The sequence below is a fragment of the Lycorma delicatula genome, chromosome 5, assembly GCF_047948215.1.
Source record: "Lycorma delicatula isolate Av1 chromosome 5, ASM4794821v1, whole genome shotgun sequence".
Lineage (NCBI taxonomy): Eukaryota > Metazoa > Arthropoda > Insecta > Hemiptera > Fulgoridae > Lycorma > Lycorma delicatula.
The window spans coordinates 179405297-179419587 of NC_134459.1; the positions used below are offsets into that span (position 1 = coordinate 179405297).

General features: G+C 31.4%; 1 protein-coding gene across 1 annotated transcript in view; it reads left to right on the plus strand.

Moving 5' to 3' along the window:
- LOC142325641 (DDB1- and CUL4-associated factor 5) overlaps positions 1-14291 on the plus strand; it is a 53846-nt gene that overhangs the window by 4060 nt on the left and 35495 nt on the right. The window contains exons 2-4 of the mRNA XM_075367656.1: positions 5365-5545; positions 5657-5796; positions 11829-11958. Coding sequence (XP_075223771.1) covers positions 5365-5545; positions 5657-5796; positions 11829-11958 — 451 coding nt within the window. The remainder of the gene's footprint in view (positions 1-5364; positions 5546-5656; positions 5797-11828; positions 11959-14291) is intronic.

Genomic DNA, 14291 nt, shown 5'->3' on the forward strand with positions numbered 1-14291 from the left:
ATCCATATAAAAGTAACTGCCTTTATTAGGATTTGAACATTGGAACACTTGACTTCAAAATCAGCTGATTTGCGAAGACTCATTCACCACTAGACCAACCTGGTGGAATCACCCATATTCTAGACACACAGTTTTCTCTGTTAAAATTAATTTATTGTTTGTATTCATTTCTACCTGAGTTCAGACAAAGCTGGCTCCATTGAATTGTTCGTAGAATCTGTCTTGAGCCAGTATAATGGTAATTACACAAGACATAGCAATTGCAAAACTGTCTAACACTTATAACATTGAAAGTTTTCAAGGCCAGAATAATATGTATATGACCTGCGCATAGTATTGATTTGAGGATCTCCAGTGAATCTCATAGAAGCCATGATAGAAATAATATGAGGCATATTCATAACGTAAGGGCCATTTGGTCATTAAAAAAAATTAACTCGTGAGAAAAGGTTTTTACTTAGTTTTAGTTATTACATATCTACTTTACTTTTCCATATTCAGTTCTCAGCACTTTTCTTAATGCTGCACCAGTTTCTTAACCCTCTGCATAGAAGTTTGCCGCCCGGGAATTGATCCAGTTGACAACGGCAGTCTTGAGTTCCTCGTCGTTTTCACACTGCTGCCCAACAAGCCACTTTTTCAAATGCAAGAAGAGGAAGTAGTCGCTAGGTGCAAGATCGGGACTATATAAAGAGTAGTCAAAAAGTTCCCAACGAAATTCTTGAATCTCCTACTTGGTTAAGATAGTGGTGTGAGGACACGCATTTTTGTGAAGGATGATTATGCTGAACGACAGTTTCCTGCGTTGTCGATTTTGGTTCGCACATCTCAGTTTGGTAAGCATTTTGCAGTATACATCAACTGATCTGTAATTGTTGATCCACATTCTGTGAAATCAACCAAAATGATACCTTTTCATCTCAAAAAATGGTAGCCAACATTTTTTGACTGGAGAACAGAGATTGCTTAAACCTTTTTCGGTTTTGGGGAACTTGAATGGCACCACTGCATTAACTGTTGTTTTGATTCTGCTTTGGTGTAGGATATCCTTGTCTTGTTGTCTGTAACAATGTGGGAAAACAAATCATCTGTAGCTTGTCGATAGCAGTCCAAAAATGCTTGTCCACTGCACATTCTTAGCTGCTTGTGTTGGTCGGTGAGCATTTTCAGTATCCACCTGCACACAATTTGTGATATTCGAGCTTTTCTGTGATAATCGTTTAGATAGAGGTGCGTCTAACATGCTGAAATTCATCAGCCAGAGCACTAATTATCTATCGTCGATCACATTGCAGTTTTCGGTTCACTTGTTCAATGATTTCGTCGCGCTGAATACTGGGCCTGCCATTTCGCGCTTCGTCATACACATTTGTGCGTCCATTTTTAAAGTCTCATCACCATTACTGTAGATCTGTACGTTAGACACAACTCCTGATGAATTTCAGCATCTAAAGATCCTTTTGCACACAAAAATCGAATCACAGCGCACACTTCACAACTGGCGGGAGAAATGATTGTTGCAGACATTGTGATCTGCAGTCACCGGCATGCAAACGACTATTGAATCAAAACAACAACCAATAGATGGCCCTGCTTATGTGAAACTATGTTCAGACCCACTAATATTTAAATATAAGCTGACGGCCTTTACTTTATGAATGTGTCTCGTATAACATTATTTATTTACATGTGTGAAATAAAAATGTAATAGTAGATTATTAATAAATATTGCTAAGTATGTAATTATGTGAAAAACTGTAAAATCATTGTTAACCGTAATCTAAAATTATAAACCCAAAAAATTAATATAATATGTATGTATAAAAAAATTGATTCTGCTCATTAATCATCCAGATTTATGGAAAATGTTACTTGTCTTTCTGCAGTTTGAAAAGGCCTAAGAAGTGCTTCAATTTTAAAAAAAGAATGCTTGAACACCTTAGGCTATGAAAAATATTATCTCATTTTATTTATAAAAATAATGGACAGCATATGATATCATAAAAAATGACCAGAAGCGGTAGAAGTTTCATAGTTTTTGACATATGCTGTAAAAATGTTAGTTGCTACTTTCTGTAAATGCTGCATTATCAAAGAATATTTTAGATTAGTTTTATGAATCTGCCAAATAACTTTTTTGTGTATAAAAATTCTATTCAGTTCGGGCCCTTGAAAATTGTCAGACTGAATTTTTTTTTTTTTTAAGACAGATTTTAAATTCAGATTGTGACTGTATTTAATATCTGATTCCTTCAGTTTTGTTATACTTAAGTGGATAATTTTGTGTCAAATCACCCATGTCATGTAACCCACCGTCTTGGATTTTATTAAAATTGGTCCTATTTATTTTCTGTTATTAATATCCTAAGAAAATCTATTTTTTTTTTTTGCAGTATGATTTATACCTTTTTCTATTAATTATTCAGATATTGTTATTGTTCAGTTACAGAGTGTTGGTACAAAATAATCTTATTTTCTGAAATCTACAGCAAATTTATTTTGAAAATTTAGATTTATGTCCAGTAATGTATGGAGATGCCAGGAAAAATGTGCCAAGGATCTAAAACGAACATAAACAATTTTTTAGACAATTTTTTTTTAGTTGATATTTGAAATCTTCATGTAAAATATAATATGATTAGAAAAAGTTTAATAACTTGGATATCCAACCTTCTGGGAACTTCAATTATATTTTTCTTCACAACATATTGTCTTTAAAAAGTTCACAAAGTTCAAGTAAATTATAAAGTAGATGCTTTCTTTGCGTATGTAGAAATGTAGCAAAAACACATGAGGTGAATAGAAGAGGGAAAATTTTTTTCAGTATTATTCAAGCTTGTCCACTGTATAAGCTGAAAACAAAGTTACAATTTAATGTATCAAATGTTATTTTTCAATCGCAGATGTGAAAATTGGGAATAAAAACCCTATTTTGGAAAAAAGGGAAAGAAATTTTATTCAGTTTCGAAAAAAACAAAGATTTATTTTAGCTTATTTAATGAGAATCATGTTTATAGAAGGTTTAAAAATCGATTGATAAAATGATTCATATGCCAAGTATTTTATTATATCTTTACCCAAACTTTACGTAAACTTACCTTTACCTAAACTTTGCAAGGAAGTTAAATGATGCACATTAGATATAAAAATGTACATATTAAAATAGTGAGTCATGAAAAAAATGTTAAAACTATTTTTATCATAAAAAGTGCTATACTACTGAAAAGTACATGAGTGTGTTTAAAAAATGTATCACTAAATTAGGTTCCTAGATAGGAAGTCATTTTTTTCTGCAAATAAATCATGGGACTTCAGGCTTCTTGTTGAAATAAAAACCAGTAGTTTTTAATGAGTAAGAAGTGTTCATAAAACACAATATAGTATGGCTAATTGCATTCTTCAATCACACAACACTCATTATAATTGATTATGATTAATTCACAGAATAAATTTCTTTTGACACCCTTCCAGCTTTATCTAAATACAATAGAATTGTAGAAGATCCTGAATCACAGGTGGGAACCGAATCAGGCAATATATTGATGTGAACTCTATGACTCCAATTTTATATTATGTTAGTTATAGATTGGGAGACTTGTAATTGCAGGCACACAATTATATTCAACTTTTTACAATAAATTTTTTAAAATCTTATTACTTATTATCTTTAATTTAAGCTTTTAAAAAGTAGTTTGAGATTTTTTTCAACAGAGTATGCATATTTTAAATGCTAAAAATATTCTACTTTTGCAAACATTTGATTTTATCAATAGAAATACTTATTTTTCTACACTTTCTTAAATTTTCATTTAATCAGGTATGTAATTACATTTGCTGAAAAGCCTAGTATTATTTATTTCTCAAGTCTATATATTGAAAAATAATCAAAAAGGTTACTTTCCCAATAGAGAAAGATACTCTAGTTATAGCTTTAGATTCTAGTAAATTTTAGTTTCTGGTTTTAGTAAATCTTAGAAATTTTTGAGGAAAAACTATTTTAGAAATTATTTTTCAAATTTTTTTATCAAATATCATAGACTTAATTTTGTATTTTTCTAGTTTCTGGGATCTTGGAACAGATCCAAACAATTTCACGTTGAAATTTTAAGTAGTTATTGATGAGTAAATTTTTTAATTTCCGAGATATAAATAACAAGTAACATGAAACTAAAAATTGTATGTGAAAATTTAGTCATACAGCAAAAATATTTTTCAGGCAGATTTTGATCCCTGGATTAATTAATTATGCAAATTTTTACTAAGATTTAAGATGGGGACATAACCAGGTTGATCTAACTTGCGATAACCCGTTGCAATACTATATTTTCAGCTTAAACAATATATGAGATAATGAAAAAACTTTCTTCTCCACCATTGTGCCATAATTTTTTTGCTAAGCTTCATCCTCTTCAAAGTAAAGTACCCAATTTTAGAATTTACTTGAACTTTGATATTTTTATTTTTGGAATTCATGAGATAGTATTCTGTAAAGAAAGGATACAGACCATAACAGAAAATCACTTATTATTTTCCTTGTAGCTTTATGGAACCTTGGAAAGCCACTGTTTTATTTATTTCAATAAAAATCCCGTACTTTTACAAACAATTTAAAAAATAGAAAATAAAGTTTTCAGCAGGTTGGACACTAGAGTTATTAAACTTTTTCCAAAACCATATATTTTTCACAAACATTTCAATTAAGCAAAAAATCATCTTTTTTTTATGTTTTAGATCCTTGGTACATTTTTTCTGTAATCTGCATACATTACTGGATTTAAATCTAAATTTTCAACAAAAAAAATCTAAAGTAATACTTGAAAAAAAAGTATTGGCATTTTCCTTAAACATTATTAAGTAACCAACCGATCTAAAAATTGAAAAATTCATTTAGAAGAAGTATAAGTCGCAGTAAAAAATGAAGTTAGAGATATTCTTAAGAATATTAATAACAGCAAATGTACAGAGTTTATCAAAATCTGAGGTGATAGGTTACATTTTTATTTTGTGGTTTTACATGGAATGATTCAGGCACTAACTGTATAATGTTTTGTTGTTTTACATCTTATTACCAAAAGTTGTTATTGTAATAAAAAGTTTTATCGGTGAAAACAGAACAAAAGAATAAATACACTAATTCTGTTTAAACAGCAAAAGTGCCTTTTAAAGTAAATATGAGATGAGCCTCAGTAGAATCTGGAATTTTTTTTTTTATCATCTCGCTCATTTGCAAATCTAGAAAAAGATGGCCTATCTGAGGATTCACTAATAAATAATAAAGTCTTAAGTTCTGTACAAAATATGTTTGGACTTAAGTTCAGTCATCTTTTGTATGTGGTTTTTCATTAACTTTTTATTTTGATTTAGGTGGTGATGACAGGCGTGTTTTATTATGGAATGTGCAAGAAGCACTTCAAGGAGTCGGAACACCCAAAGCGATGCGTGCTCAACACGTTAGCAATATATTTTGCATCGGTTACGATAGTAGAAATACTAGGTTATTTTCTGCAGGGAATGATGATCAAGTGATCGTTCACGATATTCAAACGTAAGTTTATATCAAGCAAATTCTTTTAATATGTTAGAATAAAATATGATTAAATTGTATGGATTTTTTTAATTACTTATTTTTTAAATTATGTTTGGATTTTGATTTCAGTGGTGATCCAGTCGATTTCTTTTTGTATGAACAACCAGTTTATGGCTTATCAGTCGATCCTTGTAATGATTATGTATTTGCTAGTGCATGTGATGATGGGAAAGTGCTCATTTATGACATTAGAATACCGGCTAGCACAGGTATGAAATAGGTATTTTATTTTATTTAAATTTTGTATTGAATGAGATATAGATGTTAAAAAAATCAAAGTGGTATTATAGATTAACTTGTTTACAAAAGTATTTAATTTTTTATTTTTATTACGCATTATCCAAAAGTAACTGGAATTTATGTCTAGATAAATAGGTGGGTTCTGTCGCTTGGTATAGTAAGCCTACAGTATTACTGTAGGCTTACAGTACTGTACAGTACTGTACCTACAGTATTACTGTAGGCTTACAGTAATACTGTAGGTATGCTTAGGCATACAGTATTACAGATACTGTATGCTTATGCATAAGCATATATTATCTGTCTAGCATTGTTGCTGTGTAGGTCATAAGACATTATGTAATGGTTTTATTCAGTGCTTGAAAACATGTTCTGTCATTTGAAATTTCTGAATGGACTTACATGTCTTCAAGTTCATGCCAGCCAATTTTTAATTGAACATGAAACATACCATACGATTTCTATCTTGGATGTTCATAGAAGAGAAAACTTATTAATGTGTGCTGTGTTATTAAGAATCAACTTTGCAACAATCCAGGGATTATTTAAAACAATTGTGATATGGAATTAAAGTTGGTGCTTTAGTTTAAGTCTGAAATCAAACAATAATAATCAAACCAGTAAAATTTCTGAATTCACACAGACCAGAAAAATTTAGAATAACTTCAATCAAATGTTATGACAATATTGATTTGGTTTTTGATGCAAAAATAATTTTTCATAGAAAATGTTCTCCTTCTGGACAGATAATGAATTGTCATTTCCACCTATTATGTTGGGACAGTGTCCAGAAATGTGGGAAAGCGGTGGTTGGTTCCTGGACCATGATACCATTCTTGTCCACCCTGCTCTCTGTCGCTTACAATTTTTTTTTGTAAACAAGGCAGTTGATGTCCCCTAAACTTTCCTATTTTCCCGACTTTTTTCTATACACCTTATCCAATTCCCATATATAAAAAAAAGATATCAGATTGAAAGAAAGAAAGGAAATTGTTTTTGTAATTTGGATGAAGCGAAAGAAAAATTGCAGCAGGGCATGAACAGCTAGAATTCTGTAGGTAGGAATTTCACTTCCCCCAGGAGGCACAAACAATTGCGTACACTGATGACCTCACCTCTTAGTGGTTGGTTGCCAGGATGGAGGATGAGTTAATGATTGTAACAAGCAATGTAGTCAGCAGAATAATGGCCTGGTTTGAGACCGGTGTCCTACTGGTAGTGGTTGAGAAATCCCAGGCCATTGTATTTGCTGGAAAAAGAAGGCTCACAGAGAATGTTTTCGCTGCGGGGGAAGAAGTCGTAGTGCCAGTCCCTGAGGTGAAGTGCCTGGGGGTCTGGTTAGACAAGAGACTGATCTTCCAGATACATCTGAGAGAGACAGCAGGGAAGACTGAAAGAATGGCTTCAGCTCTCTGTCGCATCACGGAGAACGTAGGAGGGCCGTGGAAATCAAAAAGGCGGCTGCTGGCTACAGTAGACTCGATTATACTGTACGGGGTGTCAGTGTGGAAAACTGGATTGAAGATCACCAGGGGTAGGGGAATTTTGGAAAGAATATAGAGGAGGATGGCCCTTCACGTAACATCAGCGTACCGCACAGTATCTTATGAGGCGGCAATGGTCCTTGCCGAAATTCCTTCTCTCAAGTTGATTGCCGAGGATAGAAGGGAGAGGAAAGAAGGCGTGGAGCGTAATTTAGCCAGAGTTTGTTTGCAAGTTGGCAAAGGATGCGGGAGGGTAGTCTTAAAGGGAGCTGGACTAGGCGTCTGATACTGGTTGTGAAGAATTGGGTGAAGAGAAGGGAGGGAGAGCTTGACTTCTCTTTCACTCAGTTCTTCTTGGGGCACTGGTGTTTCAACACATACCTTTCTAAAATAGGAAAAAGGAACACCCCTGCGTGTGTTTATTGCACCACAGCAGAGATTCTGCTGAACACACTATCTTTGAGTGTTCGGGGTGGAAGCCGGAAAGAAGAAAGTTAGTGGCGGAGGTAGGCCTCTTATACCCCAATAATATCTGCGGGTTTATGGTCAGAGGTGAAGAGGTATGGACTGCCGTCATAATCTACATTAGAACGTTGTTGGCACAGAAAACAAGAGAGGAGGGTCTGGTGAATTAAAATTGCTCCTTGTGTGGTCAGTATCTTTGTTAGTTTGGTGTGGTAACTACTAACTTCGGCTGTATATAATTTTATTTAATATTGTCGTGTACTCATATTATTTAGGTGCTGTTGCATGCTTTGTTATTTAGGCGCTGCTGTGTTTGCTTTGTTTTGTCAGTTGCTCCTTTGTCATCATATCAGAGCATACCCGGTTCATTAATTTAGATCGTACAAATTCTGAAACTATTACAGAAAGCTAGAGAAGGGTGCTCAATAAAAAAAAAAAGTTGTGCAAACTCTTAATGCGGTTACTGTCTTCATTTGGCAATTTAATTGAGGCTGCATAAACTTTGTATTAAGTATTGTGTGCTTGTATAGTTAATGTAATGTTGCGCATTTTGTCAGAATGGGTGATCTCGTTAGGAGGCCTGTGCATCCCGAAGTAATGCCATGTGGCGATTCCAGGGTGCGTAGGATTTACTTCAATAAAAGGGGGCTGGCTTTAGTCGGTAGTCTGCTGGTGGTGGTTGGATGAAACCACCAGCAGGAGCCCAACACTACAGTGTAAATGCATTTCCACCTTCCCGAAAAAAAAAAAAAAAAAAAAAAAAAAAGGTAGGAATTTCACAAATGTTTCCAGCAGTGGGAAAATCATTGGAGGCAAATGCATTCAGTCGAATGGAGAAAACTTTAAAGGAGACTACTGTTACAGTATCTAAAACTTATTAAAGTATTTATTTTTACAGTTCTGGTTATTTTTGGGTACCCTCTTATTTCTATCTTCGTTAAATAATAGACCCGATTTGTAATAAAAAACAGTTTTAAAATTTGCAATTTAGAATTCTTTCTTGTCAGTCAGTGAAATAGCGGACAGAAATTATGTGGGGATCAATACATTGGTTGATAGAAGATATCTTTCTTTCATATTGGTCAATGGAATCATCTCCAAATCTATTTTTAAGTCTTAGTACTTCTGTTGTATTGTGTTGTTATTTGCAAGAGATGTCAACAAGGAACATTATGGATGTTAATACTGTCCAGTTTCATCCTGCCTGTGTGTGTCGTGTTATCCCTGTAGATCTAGTGATTGTTATTTTCCAAAACTCAAATTTTTTAATTGTAGTACAGGACTTGTACAGATAGTTACACGAGTTGATTGATATGTACCAAATTTATATAAATGATCTTTAATTGTTATGCCGGTTTCTATGTTCAGTAGCAGCAAGGATCCTATATCTATGATCAGTTGTTTCTGCTAGCAGGAGGCATTTTGCAGCATTTATCTTACTTGATCTGCTTTTTTAAAATAAATTTTCAAAAGTTCTTTCATATTATAATTTAATCTGAATAATTTTGTAAGAAACTTCCTTCAGTTACACGTAAATATTTTTGTGTTTTTTAGTTCATTAATAAACAATTTTATTTTAATAAACACAAAATAATGATTTTAAACAATCGATAGAATAGAAATTATGACATAACAAATGATGCAGTCAATTGTTTCCAGCCGACAACAAAACAAATCTTACATTACTGGTTTTGTTTATAATACAGGTTATAAACCTTTTTATTGTACATAATTTTTATTTTTAGTATTCAATAAAAATGCTCAGTATTTCAATTTTGTTATTATTTTGAGTGCGACAGAATACTAATATCAAAAGATAGTAATTTCAAAATGCAAATGGTAAAATACAAATCTAGCTCATAAGCAGTAAAAATTATCCTATTATTATTTTGGTGGTGATTTCATTTATTGTTTTCACATATGTTTACCGTTAGTATCTTATAGTAATAACTTTATTATTATTTTTTTTAAATATTTTATCAGTTTATTATAAAGCATGTGAAACAAGGGAATGTAAAAAAATTCAATATGAAATTAAAATAAGTCTGCTAATACTGCTGACTCGTAGTGGAATGTTAGCATCTATGTTCATCCATAAGGTTCTGGGTTCAAATCCTGATTGGCAATTTTTTGTACATTATAAAATTCATCTAACATCAAGAAATCATTATTTCAGCATCAGCTTATTGTTTCTGGAATAAATAAATAAATAATTTATTACAAATCCATTGATTTACTAAGGATTATCAACTTGCCACGTATTATTTTTATATTTTGTTTGTATTTATATGCATATCATATATCTTTTAATATTTTATTTAATTTTTAATATTACAATAAAAATTGTTGAAACATTTAATTAGATAAGCTGCAAAGTCAACTTGATCATTGAATAATATTATACAAATGAAATTAAAACATATTTAAATACTTAAATAAATAAATATTTTATTCATATCAGTACATAATGATATACATATATATATATATATATATATATATATATATATATAATTTTTTTTAAAAATCAGTTCTTTTAATAACTAAACTCCTCTGTCTGTACCAGTACAAATTAATTTATATTTAATAGTTCAACCCAAGTACAGAATAATTGAAATAGGATGACTTACCTTATTTCATTACATAAGCAGAAGCGCTTTAATTTGCATCAACTGCATTTTATGTATATATATATTTTTTTTTTCTTAAGTCATTTGACTGGTTTGATGCAGCTGTCCAAGATTCCCCATCTAGTGCTAGTTGTTTCATTTTAGTATACCCCCTACATCCTACATCCCTAACAATTTGTTTTATGTATTTATTTACCATTTTTTCCTTCTACCTGTCCCTCCAATATTAAAGCGACTATTCCAGAATGCCTTAATAAGTCTGTCCTATAAGTCTGTCTCTTCTTTTAACTATATTTTTCCTAATGCTTCTTTCTTCATTGATCTGCCGCAACACTTCTTTATTTGTCACTTTATCTGCCCATCTGATTTGTCACTTTATGGATCTGTCGTAGAGGTGTACATTCCTGGCCACCAAGATCACCAGATCTAACCCCTTCAGATTTTTGTGTTAGGATGGATGAAAAATATTATATATAAAACAAAAATACATTCTCTTGAGGAATTAATTATCCACGTTATGGATGCAGCTGAACAGCTTAAGGACAGCCTTGAAAAACTAAAACGAGCAACAAAATCAGTACAGAAGCATCCAAGAAATGTGTTGAAAATGGCGGGCTCATTTTTTAATATTTATTCTAATGCATTTTGGTCTAGTGTACTGTTTGTAAATAAATTTCAGATTTTCCTAAATTTTCTTTGTTTTATTCACTTTATCTTAATCCATTTTTTTTCAGAATTAAATTCTCTACAAGTTTTGTTTTACAATTTTATGTCTTTATTACCCACTTTATTGTATGTCAAACTTAAAAAACAGTGTTTTTACCCCAATCTATTTATTTCAAATAACTAGATTTATCAAAAACTATTACAGATACAGTTCTGGAATCTAGTTTATTCAATTTTTCAGGTCAAAAACCATAAGAAGTCACCAATTCTACCCCTTTTAATGTCCTAAAAATTTCAACATGACTTCATTTTACCGAGGTAGCTGAAATCCAAGCGAACTCTTTCACTAGCTGTAACTTGCAATCAAAGCATTTTAGGGTATATTTTTATATGAACTTTTTCCATTATTTACATGAGTAGAATAGCTTATGAAAGTCCTGGGAGAACTTCATGATATACAATGTGTAGTGACCATTAATGCACTATTGCGAAGTTTAAAACACTTGCCAAGGCTCATGAAGTAACTTACTTTGCACTCGTGCATCAATAGCTATCATTTTAGGCTTGTTGCTTAATGCTCAATTAAACGGTTACATAATGTATTAAAAAAGAAAATAGAAACATAATGTGGCCCTAATCCTAGGGGAAAAGAAACATGATGTGAAATTTGAAGATAATTCTATTGTCTAGTTTTTTTAGTTAGAAATAAATCATTTGTTTATAGCAGAATTGTTCCTTTTTATTCTTTACTTACAGAACCATTTCTTCTCGCCAGATGTGTAGCAGCATTTCATGGTGTTATGTATAATCCTGTGGAGTCACGATTACTAGCTACAGCAAATGCTAAAGAGGGTGCTTGTTTATGGGATGTTCGGAGTCCTCATCAGTAAGAAATTTTTTTTTAGTTATTTATTGTTATTATAGTTATGTTATTTTAACCCTTATCATTTAGATTTGTTATTACTTATGATCTAACTCTTACTGCTGTTTTGACTTTAATGGGATGAAATTATACTAACAAATGATAGTATTAAAAGAAACTATAATTAAATTGTTCACAATGTTATGTAAAATTATTATGTAGTATTCAACAGTACCTTGCATATCTGCATCTTGATGTATTATACTTTATCCACTTCTGTTCCTCTTTATAACATATATTTCTTATTCTGAATCCCAGACTAACTATAATCTAAAATATCAGTTACTCTGAAAAAAGTGTTAAAAATTGAAAGAAAAAGTCCTTATATAATTAAAATTGACAAAAAAACTAAATGATATAAATTAGTGTTTTTTTTTTTAAATGTAATGTTAAGATTGTTGCGGTTTTTTTCTACAAGTGATAGTGTCACTCGTAGAACTGACTTACATTTTGTTGGCTTGGCATATTGATGTGTTCAACAGTGTGGTTGTAAGATTTGTCCAAAAAGAAATTGAAATTTTGAAGTAATGGACAAATGTATTGTAATTTGCTATTCTGCAGTTGGCTTTACACAGTAGTAATTCATCAGAAATAGTATTCCATTTGCAATATATTCTACATTATTTTATTCTCAGACTGCAAATTTATAAGCGAGTTTGCACTTATGTTATTCTGATATAAAGAAATGAACAGCATCAAAGAACTGTGTGTATTTGAAATTTTATTTTAAATTAATGTCTGTCATACCCAGTATTATGATCAGTATCATCTTTACAAATCAAACACATCAAAATTATTGAATGCCATTTTGATTGGAAAGGTATTGTTCATTATTAGTTTGTGACTTGAAGTCTCAACATTAATAAATAGTTTTTTTTGGAACTAATGTAGTATTTGAAGGAGGCTATGAGAAATAAAAGGATGAAATCTTTGTACAAACAAGACAAGAATACTGCACTGTAACAATGCTCTTGCACATTTGGGGAGCCAAAGGTTTTGGTGATGCGTAACTCAGTTGTTCTCCAGCTCTGATTCCTGATTTTACACCTGCAGACTTATTTTGTTTCTGAAAATAAAAATTACCTTGAAAGAATGCTGTTTCGTGTTAGTAGAAAAGGTTAAAGAAAATTTGCTATTAAAGAAAGAAGATATTAAAGAATATTTGCTACAGGATCTGCAGGCTATTCCTTAAAATTTCTGCCAGGATACATTACAACAGTAGAAAAAACTGCTAGGATTGGTGAATTAATGGTGGAGGATTCTACTTCAAAGGGGATGAAAAAGTTGTATAACGAGTAAATAAAACAATTTTGAACAAAAAATTGTCTCTGTTTAGACAAACCTTATTTTCAGTTTGTGTTAGGTATTTGATCCCTTCATCTCCCAGCTGTTGGAGGAGGTGTTCTGTCATTTTATCAATATTTCTTTTTCGTAAAATATATGTATATTTTTCTTTTACCCCTTCTGATTATTGTTTCAGGATTTATTTTGGCAATCTCATGTGTGCTATAACATTGTACTTCCGCTCTCTTATTTAATTTCACCAACTAAACTCTTAATTTTCCAGTTATTTAGATTTTATATGTTGTCCTCTGTTTTTTCACAGTTCACCTACAATAATTCATTTCGGCTGTTATATTACACCTCATGGGTTTGTGTTCATTGACATACTCTTAGGATTAGCTGTAAGTTAGAGCAGAAGTATGGATTCATAAACTTCTGTTTTAATATTAATAGGTTTATTCTGATTGCTCACTATGATGATGTTATTTATTTTGTAAAAGACAGTAGGTGCCTTCTTATAATGTATTATTTACTTCTCTTTTTCTTAACACCGATGACATTAGTTTCTAATTATCGAAATCTACTGATTACATTTAATATTTCACCTTCCTACTCGGTATTCATTTTTGGAGTCTCATTCAGTCATATTTATATATTTTTTTTCATATTGTACTTCCTCTTATGACAAATTGAAGACAATTCCTGTATGCTCAATAGTACATGTCTGTTTTACTATCTTATAATCAGGGTCTTCAGTATCGATAGCAGTTAATACGTGTAGTTTGCATATATGAGAGACTTGGATCGATAACAATTTGATAATTTTCCAGTCAATATTCACGCTAAGGTTAACTTTCTTTGTTATTTTATTCAGTTTTATTGCGATATATTTTTCTGTTTTTGTACTTCAGCTAAATTTTTATATGTTTCTTTTTTTTCGAACTGTATTTTCATGAGAAATAGATAATGTTCAATACATACAATATTTGGTGCTGGTTAATTTAAATATATAT